This window comes from Cibotium barometz, chromosome 24, assembly GCF_041138505.1.
Source record: "Cibotium barometz isolate CiBa-2024 chromosome 24, ASM4113850v1, whole genome shotgun sequence".
NCBI classification, from domain to species: domain Eukaryota; kingdom Viridiplantae; phylum Streptophyta; class Polypodiopsida; order Cyatheales; family Cibotiaceae; genus Cibotium; species Cibotium barometz.
In genome coordinates, this window is record NC_141069.1 from 8,195,065 (window position 1) to 8,215,561 (window position 20,497).

The window sequence follows — 20,497 nt, forward strand, 5'->3', positions numbered from 1 at the left end:
ACGAACATAGAATTGTGCCACCCAAAAAGAGGCCTCTCCTTCACCAAGATACCCCATCCATTCAAACCTCATCTACACCAAGCCCCACAACAAGTCAACCCTCACCAACGAAGCCTACTAACACCACTAATTGCCAGTAGATACCAGCTTGCTCCCATTCCACCCGAACCACTGCTGATGCTCATTGTTGGGTGCCCAAGAAAAGCCTCATTGCCCAAGGTTATTATGAGGGTGCTAACACCCTATGGATTCCTTCAAGATCCAACCTTGCCCCTCAAACCTCGGCAACTCCAAAGGTTCTGACACCTCGTCATATTGCACAAACCTCACGTTGACCTCCGACAAGGCAACCTCAAGCTCTCAAGGTTAGGGAGAACCTCACCGAAGGCCCTCATCGCCTGCAAAACAGTCGTCTCACAACCCACTTTGTTCCTCAAACCATAATTACTTACAAGTGGGTCCCTAAAACCCTTCTCATGACCCAAAATTTCTATGAAGGAAAAATCAGCAAATTTGGGTACCAAAAATGCTGACTCCTCACAACGTCCCTACCCCCAATCTCACTGCACCACAATTCTTCCAATGGAGGCCGAAGCTAGCCTAGCTGCCCCACCACTGACACTCTATAGGATAAGGGAAAAACAAAGATCTAGGAGGAAGCCAACCTATCAACTCTCGCTTGCGTCCACCAAGGCGTCACCACCAAACCAGGTAGAGTTCCTGCACAAGAAACTCCACTCAATCTGCTCCAACCCCCATGGCAAACTGGCAGCCTCCTCACTAATCACCAAGGTGCTCTACCATGCCGCCGGCTAGGAGGACCTCCCATAATCTGTCTGCCTCCATCCCTCCCCCTCCCATAATCTGTCTGCCTCCATCCCTCCCCCTCCCCTATCCTTGAACCCCAACCTTCCCCCACCTCGCCCCCCTCCAAGCGCCACCGTCCAATCCCTAAACGAAGGAGGAGGCCTTCCACAAAGCCACAGAAGAAGAGGAGCTTCAATGAACCGCCCAATTCCTAGAAGAGAACCTACTCCAAACACCCCGCCCAAGGAGCCAATCCCTTCCTTCATCGCCCCCAACTCATCCAAATGAAGGCTCGTCCGCATCCCCTTCTACCTCGCAATGCCATATGATGGACACCCTTCACTAGTGCTGGGTGCTTCAGATCCCAACATGCGTACTCCAAAAGCATCATGTCCTCCCACGACGCCCTCCCTAACTTCATGGAAGGCTTCTCTAACCTCGCCAGGGAGCTCATCACGTCCATGATGGACTACATGTAGAGGCAACACAAGCAGGTAACAACAACCCAATAGGCCAAGCTCCTAGCCCCGAGCTAATCAGTCCTCCAAACCCAGTAAGACCTCCAGGCAGCCCTCCTCACCAACACCCACCTATAGACATCCCTAGAGGACTGAGAGCATGCCCTCATTGACACGTTGGCCACTGTCACAGCTCCAGCAAATAGTTCCATGCAGCCTGGGAGGATGCCCAATCTGCCCACCACGCCTGCTCCCTTCACCCACACAAGCTCATGACATGCACCGCCGAGGATGGTTGCAATAGGATCTGTGCCTCCTTTGACTCCAATGAGAAGGTGGCTGAGCAAACATTATAGTAAAAAGATGCCCACCTATGGGCCACAGAGGAGCATGCCCTCCACCTATGAGGTAGATGTCTAGCACCTTGGAGTGAAAAGTTGATACCTTAATAGATGCTACCCACTAAATTTCCCACCCTCTCTACTCTGCCCCAAAACCCTCCCCAGCTTCTTAAACTCCACTTCCGCGCCCTCTAGCTCAATCTTCTCCAACACAACATTTTCCTCGACGACCCCCTCACCTTATCTACCCTCTCCTACCTTATCACCAAACTCTCCCACACCTCCCTTAACCTCCTCGTCACCCTCTTTTTCCAAAACCAAGTTTCCTCAGCAACCCCACCAACCTCTTCACCCTTCCCATTCACCCTCTTGCCAACCTCGTCAACTGGGCCATGCTTCTGAAGTACAGGCATGTCACTGATATTGATGCCTCCATTGACCTTTCAATCCCCTTGGCCTCTGCTCGTACCCCTACAACTCCTTAAGATTCCATACTGCCCTCACCTTCCTAGAGTGGCTTGATTGGACAACAATATACTATGCTTAGAAGGCCCTTCCCCGTCGCCCTCCCCCCTTACTCCCCCTATGGCCTCCTTGTCCTCCTCTACCACCATTGTTACCACCAACTAAAAATCATCGCCACCAGTAGCATCATCTAATTTGACAACTCACATATCGCCTTCTCCTACGACATCACCATCAAAGAGGCCCGCGACCTAAAGCCTTTCTTCTTCGCCAAATGCTCTGATGATGGTAGTGAATGAAGGCATTGATCCTCCCGCTAGAGTACAGATCCCCTTACCTCCCACTCTCCCCCTCCTCACCCTTAGCTTCCAGTGCTAAAAAGGAGGAGTCAGTAAACTATGCACATGATGATTGGGCATTTATTATGCAAGTTATGACCCTATTAACTCCTAAATCACAATCTATGGTGTATAATTCCTGTGAGGGACTCTTAAGACAAGCTTGGGTTAATGTATTTTGGCAAAGTGTTGGGTATATCTATATTCAACCCCATAGCTTGCAACTTTGCCTTGACATCTGGGTCCTCTAGAAAAAATAGTTAGGCACTCTTGGGTACTAAAAGTGCACCTTGAAATTTGGGTCCTCTAGAGATAATAGCCAAGCACTCTTGGGTACTACAAGTGCACCTTGACATCTGGGAGTGGTACTAGAAGTGCACCTTTCCCTTTGGTGTGTCTAATCACCTTGTATTCATTAGGCTGGTAGGAGAAAAGCCTTATTTATTTTCCTTGTATTTAATATTGTGAGACTTGTTTGCTATGGAGAAGTAGAGGACAACTGTTCATACATGAAGAAATCCTATATTTTTATTATTTTGAGTCTACCTGAAGGTTTTCATGTCTTTTTTTTGTTGCCTATTTGCTATGCCCTTAAGGAAGATATTGGTGTCCTTCTGTATGCCTTTTGGAACAATGATGTCTGATAGGAAGAACCAAATGATGATGGCTTTTGAAAAACATAGATTTTTACAAATGATAATGCTTGATATTGTTTTTAATATCATTTTTTAGTTTTCACAGCATGCGAGGAGTACTTCAGGAACCTATTTCTGATGATTTTCCTGTGATGTGAAAGACCAGTATGTGTTTTTCATAGTCATGAATAACTACACAAGTTTTTTACGATGATAATTTTTTGATGTGTCAGATGATAGTACATGCTAATTAGCAAGAGTAGATGTTAAAAATGTAACAATCAACCTATGACATGAAAATGTCATGTTTTTCATAGCATGTAAAACCAATTGATTTTTCACACAGTGAATAATGCACTTCACATTGAGACTTTTGCAATCATTAATGGGTCATCATGATTTAAAATATAATATAGAAATAATGTATTTGGCTACATTTTATCAAATTGATTTTGGCGTGAAAAGCCAATAAAATACCTTAAGCATGAAAAACTTTTAGTTTTTCAACATGATTTTAGCCTTGGAATAGTTAATTAGCATGTGTAGTTAGATGATTGTGGTGTCAATTAAGGTTTTGGACCACTTTTGAAGAATTTTTCTTTGTATGTGAAAAACTAGTCAAGTTTTCATGGTCATAAAAAACCTAACTAGTTTTTTAGTTTTTCTGACTTTTTGAGAATATAGTTTGAATGATATTGCATACATTTAGTTTGAATGATATGGTCTGCTTGCATACATTCAAGTGTGAAGAAGCGCATTAAAGAAATACAAGATTTCATTAAAAATTAGACGCTCTGCATCAATGTTACTTTGTTGTGTGAAGTCCTTGCCAAGACTCCTTGCCAAGACGGCGGGGCAGTTAGTGGTGGCGGATGGGCATTTTAGATTCCTTGTCAAGGTTGACATTGGGTGGCAAGATAGGGTTGCTTTAGATGCACACCTTGTTTGTTTCTAAGGCAGGTTTTCTCAAATTTTTCCACGCATTTCTTAGTGATAATGCTTACTCTACTAGTCCTCCATCTAGGATCACAATTGCCTAATATCCATTATGGTGAATTTGAATGGTAGCATTAGAGTCTCATTGCTCTCATAGAGCGACCTAGTTGGTTCACTAGGATTTGAATAAATTTGGGAACATTACCGTCATCCCTTGGTTGGAATAGACCTTTAGTGTCATGGGAACATTATCATTCTATCATTATCCCTTGGTTGGAGCAGACTTTTAGTGTCATGGAAACACTACCATTACTAGTTGGAGTAGACCTTTGATGTCATGGAAACACTACCATTATCTCATGGGTGGAGTAGAACTTCACCATTATGTCATTAGTCTCATTGCTTTCATTTTAGTGACACATAGTTGGTTCACTAGGATTTGGATAAATTTGGGAACACTACCATTATCCCTTGAGTTGATTGGAGTGGAACTTTAGTGTCATGCTGCGGTGTGTCTCCTCTCTTGGCTAACTCTTAGTTTTGAAGAACCTTCTACCTACTCCTTAACATCCTCCCACAGTGTAGGTATGCTTCATATAGCAATGGCACTATTGGCATGTTAAACTGTGATGATAGGAATGCCATAAGAGTAGCCATGTCTCTTGGTCTCTTCATAACCTATTGTTCTATGGTGGGGTGTTCTTTATACTCCTCTAGAAAGAAAGACCTTGGGGAAGGAATACCATCCTTATCTCTATAAACATCCGTACCTTGACATCATTTACTAAGTCATGGTCAAATCAAATCTCTTCCTCCCCTTGCTCAAGGATTGGTTTAGCCACATTTAGTCCCCCTCCCATGAGATCATTTACTAAGTTAGCTCTTCCTCCCCTTGCTCAAGAATTGGTTCAGCCACATTCAGTCCTCTTCCTTTTCCAATTTCTTGTTGGTGTATCCGGTGCCTTGTTTAGCCCTTCTTTTTTCCTCAAATTTTTCTTGATATTTTTATACTAAATATTTAGCTATTTCTAGCTTCTGAATTTCCTCTTTGATGTTGGAATATCAACCACCTCCTCATTGGCTTGTTGATCCTTCTTTGTAGAATGTTGATGTTTTCGATGCCTTGTTAGCCCTTATTTTTTCCCTCTAATTTCACTTGATATTTTTCTAGTAGAGATTTAGCTATTAATAGCTATTGAATTTCCTCTTTGACGTTTTAATATTTGTCGACTCCTCTACGAGTTATAGATCTGTCATTGGCTTGTTGATTCTTCTTTGTAGAAATTCGCCATGATAACATACCCTCTTCACTATACTGAGTTGATCTTTCTTTGTAGAAATCTGCCATCATTTCCTATGATAACATACCCTCTTCACTAGACTAAGGATCTTAACTATGTGGTTCCTTTGTCCAAACCATAATTTCACCCTTGCCTACTTTCTTAACCCACCTTCTTCTGCCTGATTTAGAGAGGCTGAGATCAATAACTGAACACCTACCTCATCTTTACTCTATTTTTTAGTTTGGGCACGAGTTAAAATGTATAGTAGGGCCACTATATATGTCCAAGCTGTACACTAATCATGCGAAGGATTGATAGAAGTTGATGTCTCTTCGCTTGATTCATATATGGACACAATCTTTGATTAGGTGATCCACTTCACATTTGGAACATGGATATACTAGAATGCTTGGTACTTGCAATTGTTAATTACAAATCTTGCGGGTGAGTTGGGATACTTGTGTTGAGTGGGAATTATGCCACTTGATGGGGCCCTAGCAATGGAAGCATTCATTGGGACCCTACTCACTATTGAGTTAATGTCATGTCCTTTTCACATAATAGTGGTATGTAACACCTATATTGGTGTGGCCCTTGTATAACATACAAGTCAGTCATTGTTTAACTCCGACTCATGAGGATATTTACTTTCTTCTAACGATTCTTTAATCAAAACCTGATTGACCGGTGTAAGATTAGGTGGAGGTGTGTTACGGTGGTAAGACCGATGGTGGTATAGGTATGTTGAGTATTCTATACATACCCCTTGGACAGTTTTGCACATTTTGTGTACAGGGTTAATAGGACGCAGTAGTGTGAACATATGGTGTTGGTATAAAGGCCTTAACGCATGTGAAATTAAGGTATCATGTTTCCCTAAACACATATAATAGAACATTTGTCTAGGTCACATATGTGGGCACTCCATGCTCATATGTTTTTGTATACATATCAAACACCAAATGAGCTCTCTTCTTAGGTAGAAATGATTGTTACCCAATAGTAAATCTTTCCACATAAAAGTATTCTACCTAGTCTGGAAATTAGCTTATGTATCTAATGCGTCATATATATAAATTAAATAAAAGTATTCTACCTAGTTTGGAAATTGGCTTATGTATATAATGCGTCATATATATATTGTATAAAAGTATTCTATCTAGTTTACAAATTGGCTCTTATGTATACAATGCATCATATTTGCATCGCATGTGCTTTACCTAAAATGGCTTTATATTCAACATCTACAATGACATGGCTTAGACGCACCATAGCATTGCATATAATGCATCATGTTTCCATGATTGCATGTATTTTACCTAAAATAGTGTTACCTTATTGAATAGCTATGATGGCATGGCCTAGAAGCATGAATTATGGCTTTCAGTGCTCATATTCAAAGCTATATTGATTATTACGCCACACATAGTGCTTAATTATCCTTTAATCTAATCTTGGTGGTCTTGAATTTGCTACTCCTCATGGATGGGTAAGTGCAAGGCACCATAGATGTTGTCCATGTTTAGCCTTATGTAGATATGTCAATGAAAATCTATAATGATCCAACCCTATTTGGTGTTTGGATCATACGTGGAGATGAATTGTACACATTAAGGGGAGATTTTGGCCACATTGCAAGGTGTGATCAAGCCCGATCTTTATCATGCAACCTTGACTTCAAGTCATCATAGCAGAGCGTGGTAGAGACATTGAATGTTAATCCCTTTAGCACCATAATCTTGGTTCATGTGTGTCTACCTTAGAGATCCTCCACCATTATCTCATTGGGTAGGAGTCCAACATTTTGTAAGAGTGCTTCCACTGGGAAGGGGTGAGAAGTTTTGTTTCCTCTTAACTCTCCCACTCTTGCTTAGACATAATTATGTGCGATGTTGTGATAATCATCAAATGTGAAAAGATGAAAATAATGTGGAAGATCCTAAAACTTGCAATCTATGATTAATATGGATTAGTGACTAAATAATTCATAAGGTGATTAGTCTAATTTTCAAAGATCAATAATTTGTAAGTTAAAAAGAGTGTTTGGAGGTAATGTTTGTGACTTTCAAACAGTCTATGGAGATTTTGCTATTTAAAAGCTCTCTATTTTTGCAAAACACAAAAAACTTAAATTTTTTAGTAACTTTCAACTTGTACATTGTAGAATGGGGGGTGGGGGTATTTCAAATTTTTTATACTCACACCATCATGGTATGTCACATAGTTTAATTTTCTGTAAGACCATTGAGCTATATGTGAAATAAAGTCAAGATCTCCATTGGATAATTTGGATAAGACACATACCATTTTCTATGTTGATCTTGCATATGTCATAATAGTTGTATTATGTATCATATTGTTAAACTTCGTACCATTAGAAGTGACTGTTGGACCACTAAAATAAGTTGAGTTGTTTATTGGACCATTGGAAGTGACTGTTGGACTTCATAACATTAGAAGTGATTGTTGGACCACTAAAATAAATTGAGTTGTTTATCGGACCATTTGGAGTTCAAAGACTATTTGAATTATACTATGGACTATTCCATTAGACCACTTGAATTTGGATCATTGGTGGATACATGTGTCGTATAATTTTTTTTCCTTTTTTAATGCATTTTTCTTTTTTTCCTTGTACAAAAAAACATTGTATACTAGATAAATTTTACAAAAGACCATTGTAGACCAATAATTTTCCTTTTTCCATGATTTAAAATTTTTTTTGGATTGGCAGTTGTGTCTCCATACTTGCTATTGTTGCAAGATTCTTTACATCCACACGTTCCAGCTTTCTTTATTTGATTGTGGTTAAGACCAAATCCTTAAAAGTTTGAGCCTTTTTCATCCACTCTCATTGATTTTTTGCAATAAATTACTTTTGTCAACCTACCATTTTGGGAGGTTCTTGTGTTTCATGGCTTTTTTGGGCATGGTTCTTGTGGTACTTCCCTCTTTTATTGCATGTATCCCTCATGGCTCTTTGCGAGTATTTTAGTACAATGGTCAATAGAGTAGAGCAATCTGCTGTGATGTTGAGGACGGTCCCATAAATGTTCTTGGGGATCCAAGCCTTTTTTGGGTCATGGGTTCTAGTGTTTTTTTAATGGGCTCTTTACCCTCCTTGGAGTAAGTGTTTTTTACCTGTTTTACTTCAGGGCTAAGAAGTGCTTGGGAAAACTCAATGTCTTTGGGTAGTTCTCGTGGCTCTCTCATAGGGTATTGTAATGTCAATTGCTGTTATGTTTGTGTGTTGGAGTTGGATTTGAGATGGCATCTTTTGTTGTGAAGCATATTTGCCTTGGGCTTAAAGTACAATTTATAGTACCCATCTTTGATTTTTGGTGTGGCTTGTGTTGGCTTTTCCCCAGACTTGTGTGACTTCTTGATTGCATGTCAAGCTTTGGGAAACCTTATTAAGATGTAGCTTGGTTGCATGATTGAGCTTTGCGAAAAGGTGTTTCCTTTTAAGACTTATTGAGCTATTTCCATATTAGTATCATAGTTTCACCATTCCTCATCTTCAATTGAGCCTTTTATTCCAAATTATATTGCACTTGATGTCCTTGTTGATCCACCCTTGTCCCAATAGTACATGTTCTTCTAAGGCTCATGTAGATGCTACATAGAATCTTCCAACTAAGTCATCATTCCCCATGTGTGTTTTGAGATTCAAGCAAACAACCACATGCATTATCGAGGGGACAAGTTTTACTCATTTTTTGAGCTAAGCTAATAATGCCAAGAAGGGAAGGCAATAACTCATTTTTTGGCAATGCTACCAAAGATGTTACACCCCCACGTCAACCTAGGCTAGAATGGGTGGTCCAACAAGATCCACTTGTTTAACCTTGTTGTGGGGCCATTAGTAGTATATGTCTGTATTGAATCCTAAATAATGCATTATTTTTCAATAATTTTTATTCAAAAATCCATTTCATTCATTTATAAATCCATTCAAACATACCTTATTTCTTTATTGAATTTTTTTCAATAATTTTTATTCAAAAATCCATTTCATTCATTTATGAATCCATTCAAGCATGCCCTATTTTACATACCCTTATACCTACCCTTTATCACCCATCATTATTTCTATTTTTCCTTATTGTTTCTTAATTATTTCAAATAAATCAAAAAATATATTTTTCCATTAAACCCTCATCGAAACATCATCATAATTATTTTCAATTCATAATAAACCATTTCCAATCATTCCTTAAACTTTCGTGATTTTTAACACGAGAAGCATTTTTATCGCTTTTTTCAACGTCACTGCCTAGCTCCATTCTAAGAGATTTTTTTTTATTATCAACACTTCCTCACACTTAGATGGACATTTATCCTTGACCAATGATTTTATTCTCCTATTCCTACACTTTAATATGGTGGAGGTGGTATGAAGAGACACCTCTTCACATGAAAAGGAGGCCCTATGAGTCAGAAGCACCTGTGTGTACCATGGATCCAAGTTTTGGGTCGGGAGTAGGATTAGGCTTCCCCTTCATTTTTTTTCCTGTCTTAGAAAGAATCTTATGAAATTATGAATTTGAATAATGGAGAATCCTCATCACCCTAATTCTAGAAAGGAGCTACAGGGTCAACCATTTCCAAAGGCTCATTCCTAAATATCAAATTCTAGTAGCACCCTTACAAGTCCTAATGAAGATAGGATTCCAATTTCCACTTCCTTGCCAATTTGCTTATTACCACTATCCTAGAGACCTGTTTAGGTAAATTGAGATATAATTCCTTTTCTTTTTGGATTTTAGTAATGGAATGATTGAGGTTTATATTCGAGCGACCTAGTCATCACACTACTTCCTAGTCTCCATGTGTTGCATTGGGGTCAGTGGTGTTGCATTGTCATTTCCTCAAGCATCTCTTTGTGCGAGGGTCATGTTCTTTATTTTTCATTTGTGTGCCATGGTATTAAAGATTCGCGTCCACCAACCATATACAAGTGCTCTGTTGAGGAACTCTTGGAATAATTGCTTTGGGATTTCATGATTTTATTTTACTTAAGCTTCCCACAATGCATCATTTTCTTTGTGATGAGTACTTTCTGGAGTTCTTAAAGTCCCTCTTCATTGTGCTAGGTTTGCCAACCCTAACTACTTTTCACTCCCGTGTGTAGTCCCCTTATTTACCCCCTCCCTTAGGTAACACAAACCCATTCCCTTGTGTCCCTTTTTTGTTCCATGTCTCTCCTTCCCTCCACCTCTTCCCTCTTCTTTTTCCAATCACCCCTTGCATAATTTTTTTCCAATCACCCATGTCTCTCCTTCCTCCCACCTCTTTCCTCTTCTTTTCCAATTACCCCTTGTATAAAATTTCCCCCCATTTTCCACCATCATTTCATACTTTGTGTTTCTAAAGAATTCTAAGAATTCCTCGACAAAGCATCCCCATGGATTTGTTATATCGACTTGGTCACTACCTTGTGGCCCACCACGTATGTTACTACACTCCCCTCAAAAGGCACGTGCAACATTATCTTATCCAATGGTGGAATTATCTACATATTCTTATTGACACTAGAGGAATTTGTATTCTTCTTTTGCATTCATTACCATGTCTTTGAATGTTTCAATTCAACCTTACGATGTGGTCATTCGTCCCTATCCCTTGCTTGATAGACATGCGTGCATGGTTAATGTAGGTTTGAATGCATTCCTTTTACTTGATTTTCTTCCCGTGGGATAGACTCGTATGTGTTGCATATTACTTATTTTGAGTCCTCTGTTTAGCATGATGACAACGAGATTCTTATCACTAAGAAGCTCATTCATGGTGTCCTCTATTTTTCTTATTGTGGTGTGCCTATGCTTATGCTCTTCACAGTTGGAATGGTTCGTTGAATTGTTTGTTTCTTTTTAATGTTTGTTTCACTAACCCATGGACTAACAAATCGAAGCCTACTTCCATCAAGAATCATTCATTCCCTATGTTTTTCATTTCCAATCCATTGCGTACTATTCCAATCAACTATCATTAATACATTACAATCCAATTTGCATAACCATCAATATGTATTTGAAATAAAAAATCCATTGTGTTTTCATGTATTATCCAAATGAAATGGCATAACGTTATTAACATTAGCTTTATACTAAAAAATGCATGCATGTTTTGTATATTATGTTGTGTGATGAGAATCAAACACTCAAAGAGAAGCAAGGCAACTATGTTCTTTTGCAAAAGTGGAGTATGAAAAAAGAAGTAGATGTGATATAGTGTGTGTAAATCACAGGAAGTTATTTGTCATGAGTCGGTTGATAACAAGGTGGAACAGACTGAACCCACAAGTATGGCATTATCTGTAGACAACTTATGATTAGGATTAAAAGGCTAATCAAACCCACAGATGGCAGGTTTTCCATCCTTACTCGCAAAATCAATAAAGCCTCAAAATAACCATTAGGAGTGTTATAGCGGAACTTTGGTAGTTTACTGCTTGACCCACTCTTTATGGAGTTACTCATGACATGACATGATGATGCCATAAACTACCGCATTTTGTTGCACTTACATCACCTTTGTCAAAGGGTGCATTCCAATACCATTAATGTCCAATATCTTTGATAGCAATGGCTAGATCTATCACCCACTGAAAAATGGAATAGATATACCCTGTCTAGCTTTGATGTCGAGTTGCATAAAATTTGTTAGAAAGTGTCCGATGCCTTGTTAGGGAACATTACAATTATGTTGTTGTGCATGGTGAATTCCAAATTTCCAATCAAGATTATACCCAATCTAAATTCCTTCGTCACTTCCTAATTTCAACACCTTTCCCAATGCAAACACAGATAATAGCCAATGTCAATGAAAGAACAATCCATCTTGTTCTTCCCAAAACTAAATTCCATTTTCTACTCCCAATCATCCCCTTCAATCCTAATTCCAAATATAACGCATCCAATCTAATCATTTCTAATTACAATTTTTGAAACTCCAAACATTCCATCCCTTCTTCCATAGATTCCAATTCCAAGCTTCCCTTACCTCATTCCAAGCTACTTTTAAATTCACATAAATTGGAAATCTATTACTATATGGCATAACTGGAGTGATGGTGCCACCCTCTTCTCTAATTACAAATCATTAGCACATCTAACCTTATTAGTATTTGTTGATCCGTAGGATCTGCCCTTACCCGAAGTGTTCCCAAACCTCATGAAGGTTATTAGACTTCCACCTACCCTTTCGTAGACTAGTAGCATCCCAATCCATCCACATGGACCAATAGACGTATAAGTGACTTATCCAAACTTAGACACAATTTTAGTGAATAGATAATCAGTGAGTAGAGAGTAGTGTTAATAGTGAGTATTGAACTAAACAAAGAGAAGTGGATTATTACTCACTCACTCCATAGTGTATTACAATATCGTACAACAATCTCTTGTAATCTTGTCTTAACTATCCCACTCTAATCCACACGTAATGGATCTCAATGCTTATATTTTCCACTCCTAATCACAATTGCTAAGCTATTCCTTAGCTCAATACAACAAGATCAAAGCCTTGTGGCTGGTTTTGATCTGATTTTCATTATCCGATTCTAATCCACACGTGAGAGAGCTCAATGCTTATGGTTTTAGAGTGGATTCCACTCCTAATCACAATTGCTAAGCTATTTCTTGGCTTAATGCATCAAGATCAAAGCCTTATAAGCTTCAATCGTTAAGAAACCATGGTTTTTTCTTTTTCAAGATATAAAAATAGAATTCCATAATGTAAATAAACTTCAAATCAAAATAGAATGCTCTAATGTAAATAAACTTTAAATCAAATAGAATGCCCCAATGTTAATAAGCTTAAAATCAAAATAAAAAGAAAAAACCTAAACACATCCAAGACTCTAAACCATATAATTTTCGAAGTGTGACCTACTAATCAACGTTGGTCACAACATTGGTAATAATCCCAATATCTTGGAATAGACGGATGAACAGAGCTAAACCCTAAGCTAGTCCTTAACGCAAACAGTGCCACATATATTTAAGTCAAGTGCTTGCCTTAGCCTTACAAAATCATATGTCATTGGGCATTAACTTAAAGCCATTGGGCCTTGACTTAGAGCTCGCAACTTCCCAATGTGGGTGTGCTAGCTCGTCTATTGCATCTTCGCTCCGTTGTCGCACTGGAATGCTTCTTCTCCAATGGCAGGTCAAGGAAGAGCTCTCTATGGATAGATAGAGACAAACAGATATTCGTCTTCGCAGTGGTTTTCTCTCACAAAAGGTGAGGGTAGAAGAGAAAGCTAATGCGAGAGAGAAACTTACAAACAAATGTATCTATCCATCAAGTGAGCAAGATTCAATAGCATACACGTAAGTGAGTAGAGAACAAGAAGAGCTCACATCTATTCTATTGCAAGGGAATGATTATCTATTGCTTATTGGCAAAAATAACTTATATACAAGTGACTAGTTTTCATTCTAGGCCAACTAATGACTAGTATTCCATTGCAAAGGAATGATTGTCTATTACTTATTTATAAAAAATGGATTATACTAGTTTCACATTAGGTCAACCAATGACTAGTGTTCTATTGCAAGGGATTGATTATCTATTACTTATTGCCAAAAATGACTCATACTAGTTTTCACACTAGGTCAACCAATGACTAGTATTTTATTGCAAGGAACTGATTGTCTATTACTTATTGTTACACATGGCTTATATACAAGTTACTAGTTTTCACAATAGGTCGCCCAAACTTAAAAATGGTATAGCCTCTATTACTAATCTTAAGCAACTATGTATACAAAGTCCTTAGACATCCCTATTTGACATTAAGCTCACAAAACTAAGTTCAAACCAATAGTGATTATAATTTGTGATTTTACTAGACTAGCTCCGCTAGATCCTCTCTAATGATACAACAAATCCACTAACTTCCTTGTTAGCATTTAAGCTCAAAATCAGGCTGCTTTATTAGTCATAGCACCATATTAAAAAAGATGGCACATGCGCCTTACATAAGTCATACACAATGTTAACTGAAGTGATTAATAGGCATACACAATGTTAACTGAAGTGATTAATAGGCATACATGCATGGAAGAGGCAAGAGTAGAATCAAAATGAGAAATTAATTGCAAGATATTTTTTACAACTAAAAAAATCATGAAACTTGTGGAAAGCACACATTCTAAAATAATATGTTATTCTACAATATTTTTAAATCTAAAAAAATCAATAAACCTATGGAAAGCACACAAGAAACTACTTTGCCCCAAGATATAGTCCATCACTTACTTTCCAATGAAAAGATTAAAGAGTAGAGTATATTGCTCTATTGGAAATTGAAAAAGCATTGCACAATATGTTAAAAAAATTTGTATGACGAAATACATTTGTTAAAAAATGGTTTGAGCCCATGACCTTGGGCATATGAACCAAACAACTTAACGATTGAGCTACTGCCCGATGATAATTATGAATTATTGTTGATGACCTTACAAAGGAACATTAATTATCTATAAGTAGTTGCTCAAATCCACACAACTTACATTGTTGATGACCTTACAAAGGAACATTAATTATCTATAAGTAGTTGCTCAAATCCACACAACTTACATTGTTGATAATTATGAAGAATTGTTGCAAAGGAACATTAGTTATCTATAGTTGATTGTTCAATTCCACACAACTTACATTTTCCCTACTTTGTTTCCGGACAAGGTCATTTTGGCACCACGAGATTTCAACCCTGCCACAGTGCTAACTAATTCTCGTATCAATCGTGATGGTGGTAGCGACCATTCATCCTTGTACTTAATCACGTATTTGTAACTTTGAGGTGGTAGCGACCTTGAATGTGATACATCTTTTCCTTTTCCTTTTTTGACACAATGCAATAATCTTCTCTCTATTAGTGCTTAGGATAGAAATTAAGGAAGAGACAAATACGGACGAGGTGGTTGATGACACAGAAAATAAGAAAAAGAATCAAATCTAACTCTTCATCACACGCTAAGCCTAATCTAAATGCTAAAGCTTCATTCTTAATCAAGCTGACCCAAACATTAATCACTTCAAGAAATCTTTCACAAACCTCTTGACGAGGTTTTGATACTGAGTTCAAACATGTCCAAATATCATGATTTAACACATCATAAAAGACATTTATTAAAATTAGGATAGATTCAAGCAATCAAGTTATCAAACGCCTAGGCAGATTATCTCCAAAAACACCAAAATATAGTTCTCAATGGAATTCTCCAGATCAGAGCTACCTCCTCCATCTTCAAATTGAGTCTCTATCAATACAATTTATGTACACATTTTCACCATTTTTTAAATTCTCATTTTACCATTCTCCCCTTTTACAAAGTATTAATACTCGAGTAACCTTCCTCCAAAGAACCAGACCCAGACGCTAATAATCCAAAGGCCCACGGTACACACAGGTATGCACTCCAAAGGCCCACGGTACACACAGGTATGCACTCCCTCTCAATGGCACAATGCGCATCATCATAGCTTCCAACAATTTCAAGAACATCATGTTGGAGGCCAAGGTCTGGCATCCGTGATCGGCAAGGACATCATGTTGACCTACTTCATGCCAAGAATCTCAGCCACTTCTCTCCTTGCAGCAGCTTCCAAAAAGACAAGAAACCTTGGCAGGTCTGTTGTAGATGTATTTGGCATTGCTGTATATGCTAAGAAAGGCAGTCTGCGTAATGTGCGACCACTTAATCCCTACCATCCAAAAGACACTTATGAAACACTGCAATAGACGAGCATTTCTTATCATGATAAGTTTTACCATTACACAATGCAATAAACCTTGAAGCAGAGGAACACTCGGAGGGAGCACACACCTCAGTAATTTGTGCAGAAGCCAAAAGAGACCTTGAGATTGAAAGATTGTGTGGAAGCTCTCCAGAAAGTGCACAAGACGAATTTAAGCATTGGTTCAACCCAGCATAGCCTACAATCAATTCTTCGTTCTCACATTGCTGCAAGAATATCATACCAGTTACTCACTTTGAAATAAAACACCCTTCGCAATAACTTTACCATTGATTGTTCAAAGCAGCCTCAATGAATAATACATACCCAAGTTGAAGTCAAAAGTCCCACTCTGCACAGTTCTTTCACACAAGATCGGAGTATTTCATAACGAGCCCACAATGACGGCGGCCCCACATATGCTTTGATGTCTGCTCTGTCCACAAATGCAACATCTACAAACAAAGTGAATTCAATGCTTACTTAGTAGAGGATCCGTAATGAGCAGAGAGCTTTAGAAAAGATAATCTAAAATGCAGGTAAGTCATTGCTTGACGTTGTTTGGTGCGGATGCAAAGATGCTGTTCCATTAGGTTTGTACCGATAGCCCCAGTGATGTTTGAAGTGGCGAGGATGATAACATTTGGCCATGATTTCAATTTATCCAACTGTGTCAAGAGGGCATTAACCACCTGTAAAAAATACCATACATGAGGAAGAAAAGACATAACCTGACCAAAACTGGAGAGAGAGCGTTACATGAAAATGTAATACATGATAACCATGTGGCTGAACCATGTGATGTGGTACAAGTACATGCTACTAGTATACAATGGAGAGATAGGGCCCTACATGGCAACCGTATCAATGTGCTCGTGGCGACCCTCCAAATCCACAGCTCATATATATAAACATGTATATGTATTTATATACATATACATACATACATACCTACACACTTTTTTTTTTGTGAAACCACTGTTTATATTAAATAGTAAGCTGTATAGTCATAGTCACCCGAAGCGGGTGGAACTATGAGAACGAACTAAAAAAACTGGAAAAATTCTTCAAACTGCTGGAGAGAAAGCTCGCCAAGATCATAGCAATCTGAGAGAGACCGGAGTAGAGTAGCATGAAAAAAGGGGAGGGCATGAACAACATCACCAGAAAAGTGCAGATGATTTCTGGTGAAATAGATGGTCCAAAGAGCCCAGAATCGCACCCATGCAAAGAAATCATCATACCCCTGGTAAGGCCGGGGACAATCTACCAAAAATCCAAAAAAGTCGCCCAAAGCGCTGTCGAGGGAATCTATACTGCAGTAGTGTTGTCAAGTGTCGAAGAAGATCACGGGAATGCAAGCAACTCTACAATAAGTGAGGTACGGTCTCGGGCATAAGGCAGCAACACCGACATAAAACTGGAGCAATACGTCTTTGAGCCAGTAGATTACCAACACGTAGCGCGCCTGTAATGCATCGCCAAAAAAAGACCCGCTGCTTAAGTGGCAACTTTGACTTCCACACCTTTTATAAAGTCAATTTCCACCAGAGCAAAGGCTCATCCAAGTGCCATAGCCTGTTCCCGTGTTCCACTATCCAAGGCTAAGAAATAAGCAAACGCTAGGCCTTGGAGGCAATGAGGAGATGGAATGGGAATGAGGCATAACCTGACTGTTGATGATCAAAATGCCAATCCTCCTCCTCAAGAGGGGGTACCAGCTGAAATGGAGCTAGAAGTTCAACTATGGCACGCCATATCGGCCTATGATGCATGCACAGATGCATTTCTTGGTGGCCCTCGGGAAAGAAAGAACCATACCATACTCATCAACCACATGCTGTACCATACATATTCCCAAAGTCGATAGATGATAAGCCTTTCTTGGGTGATCCAACGCTAAAGGCCGAGGAAAGGCTCGACTCCAATGAATGCTCTGATATCGGAGTGAGTTCCCTGTAAGTGGAGGTCTACCTGACCAGTGGATGAAACATAAGATCTGTTGCCAAGCTGTAATCAAAGAAGTGGCATAAGGGCAACATGGTATGCGCCTAGAAAGATGACCAAAAATGACATCCGAGTGATCCAAAACCTAGTGACCATAAGCATCTACTTTCATGTGTGCACACATGGCTACCAACATCTTTGTCCAGGGTTGTGTTTGATGGACAAAATCAATAAGCAATGTGACCTTATGTGCCAGCATGTGATAGTGAATGTCGAGAATGTTCAGGTCCTCATGCATTTTTAGCAAGCACACACAAGCACATTTGAGTAGATGAAGCCCTTTGCAATCCGATTGTGTTTGCCAAAGACGGGCACTGGCACGAGACATAAATGTATCAATCTGCTTACTAGTCCAGGGTAACAAAGGAAGGTGAAACTGAATGTACGCCATGATGACCCACTTGACAATTCGCAAGCGGACATGCAAAGGCCAAGTGGATAGCTTCCAGTAATCAATCTTGCACTCCAATTAAGTCAACACCCATACCATCTCATCTTTCAAAGAAACATCCCAACCAATCAGGTATCCCAAATGCTTGACCAACTGACCAGGTGGAACAATCTGACCTCGCCAGAGATTAGAATGCCAAAGATAGTGTCGGATTGATAACAACTTCGACTTTCGAAAATTGGCATGCAACCCAATTGCTAGCCCTTAAAGCAAAAGGGCATCCATTATCCGTTGCAAATCCATTGGGGTATTTCTAAGGAAGGAGTCATCAGCATAGGCCTGTGCCACAAAGTGAGAACCATCCGGCATCGCAATACCATGCAAGCTGCCCTGCTGGGTAAGCTTGTCAATATATAACAGCAAGGGGTGTGTGGCAATGGCATAAATCAGCACACTAAGTGGGCAGCCTTGACGTACTGATTTACCCAAAGTCCAAGTGGCAGAAAGTTCCTAACCAAAAATGCATTGAGCAATACCCCCCTGGTATAGCCAATAAATCACATTTCGCATTTTGGGTCCAAAACCCATCCGATCCATCACCCCAGCTATGAAGTCCCAGTGGATAGTGTCAAATGCCTTAGCAATATCTACTTGCATGATCAGGACATCCTAGTTGGTGTACTTGGCATAATCAATACCCATGTAGACATTTGCTATGTTGTCCATAATTTGCCGCTTCGGAACAAAGCCGTATTGTGCCGGGTGCAATCCCAAGTGAAGGTAGCCCTTAATATGATTAACTATCATTTTGGTGACCAATTTATAAACAATTGGCATGAGAGAGATGGGCCTCCAATCACCTAAATTCTCATAGAGTTGCTTTTTTGGAAGCAATTTCAGCAAGCCTTCCTTCCAAGAATGAGGCAACATAATGTCACACAAACATTGATTAATCATGCATAGCAATGGAAGCTTCAATTCCGGCCAAAATGTGTAAAAGAATTCAACCATCAAACCATCCCACCCGGGAGACTTCCATTTACCCAAACCTCTAAGTGCAGCCTGTAGTTCTTCCTCCGTAAAGGACTCTTCCAAGTCTTGTGCCTCATCAAGTGATAGGATTGGTGTAACCTCATCCAAAAGCATAGTGCGAGCAGCCAATGCATCCTGTGTAAGTGGCATAGGATTGGTGTAACCTCATCCAAAAGCATAGTGTGAGTAGCCAATCATCTAAGTGATAGGATTGGTGTAACCTCATCCAAAAGCATAGTGCGAGCAGCCAATGCATCCTGTGTAAGTGGCATAGGACGAGCAAACAAATCCCTAAAATGAGAGTGACATATTTCCGCAAGCTGTTGCTTGGTAGAAGTTCACGTGCCATTAGACAACATAAGACGTGCTATGCCTTGCTTTTGTCTAGATGCATGGAGACCTTTGAAAAAAGACTTGGAAGAGCATCCCTTATAAGGCATTGATTTTTGCCGGGCACACACTTGCCACTTTGCAATCTTTCGTTTATCCTTGTCCTTGATACAAGATTCAGCATCCATGAGTGATGACATTTTCCTCGACAATCAGTGGTCTTGTATGATTAAGTTCAGTGTAAGACTGCACAATCTTTTTGGCCTCTGCCACCCTCTCCCGTAAAGCACCCATATACCTCCCACACCACTAATTTCAGCAGAGCGACTAGATTGACCATTAGAGGGTATTGAAGCGGTCCAATTACGAGTGGGGACCACATAGGGTTTTGCATGGATTGGCCTTTTAGGCCGTAGTCATGCTAAAGCATCATCTTTCTCTACACTTTTGGCCCGAGTAGAAATAACCTGTGGAACTGCAGGCATCTTGCCTTTTCCGTTATTGCGAATTAGATCCCCAGAAGCAACCGGTTTGCCCTTTTGTTGCTGCTGCGTTTGAGTTAACTCAGCCACTTTTGAAGGATGCATGGCTGCACCCGAAGGTTGCAAGAGGGTCTGAGGGCATTCCGAGGCCATGTGTCCAAATTTTTTTGTATGTAAAACAAGCACCTATAAATGTGCCCCATTTCAACTCAAAAAATGCAGGACCCATGGTAAGATCATCAA

At 39.5% G+C, this 20,497-nt stretch overlaps 1 protein-coding gene across 3 annotated transcripts in view; it reads right to left on the minus strand.

Moving 5' to 3' along the window:
• Positions 1-15,390: 15,390 nt before the first annotated feature.
• LOC147624873 (pachytene checkpoint-like protein) overlaps positions 15,391-20,497 on the minus strand; it is a 73,545-nt gene continuing 68,438 nt past the window's right edge. For all 3 annotated transcript variants that reach the window (XM_086818877.1, XM_086818879.1, XM_086818878.1), the window contains 4 exons: positions 16,614-16,704; positions 16,340-16,467; positions 16,102-16,239; positions 15,391-15,979 (listed from right to left, as the gene is read on the minus strand). In XM_086818877.1, coding sequence (XP_086675003.1) covers positions 15,833-15,979; positions 16,102-16,239; positions 16,340-16,467; positions 16,614-16,704 — 504 coding nt within the window. In that variant the 3' untranslated portion in view covers positions 15,391-15,832. The remainder of the gene's footprint in view (positions 15,980-16,101; positions 16,240-16,339; positions 16,468-16,613; positions 16,705-20,497) is intronic.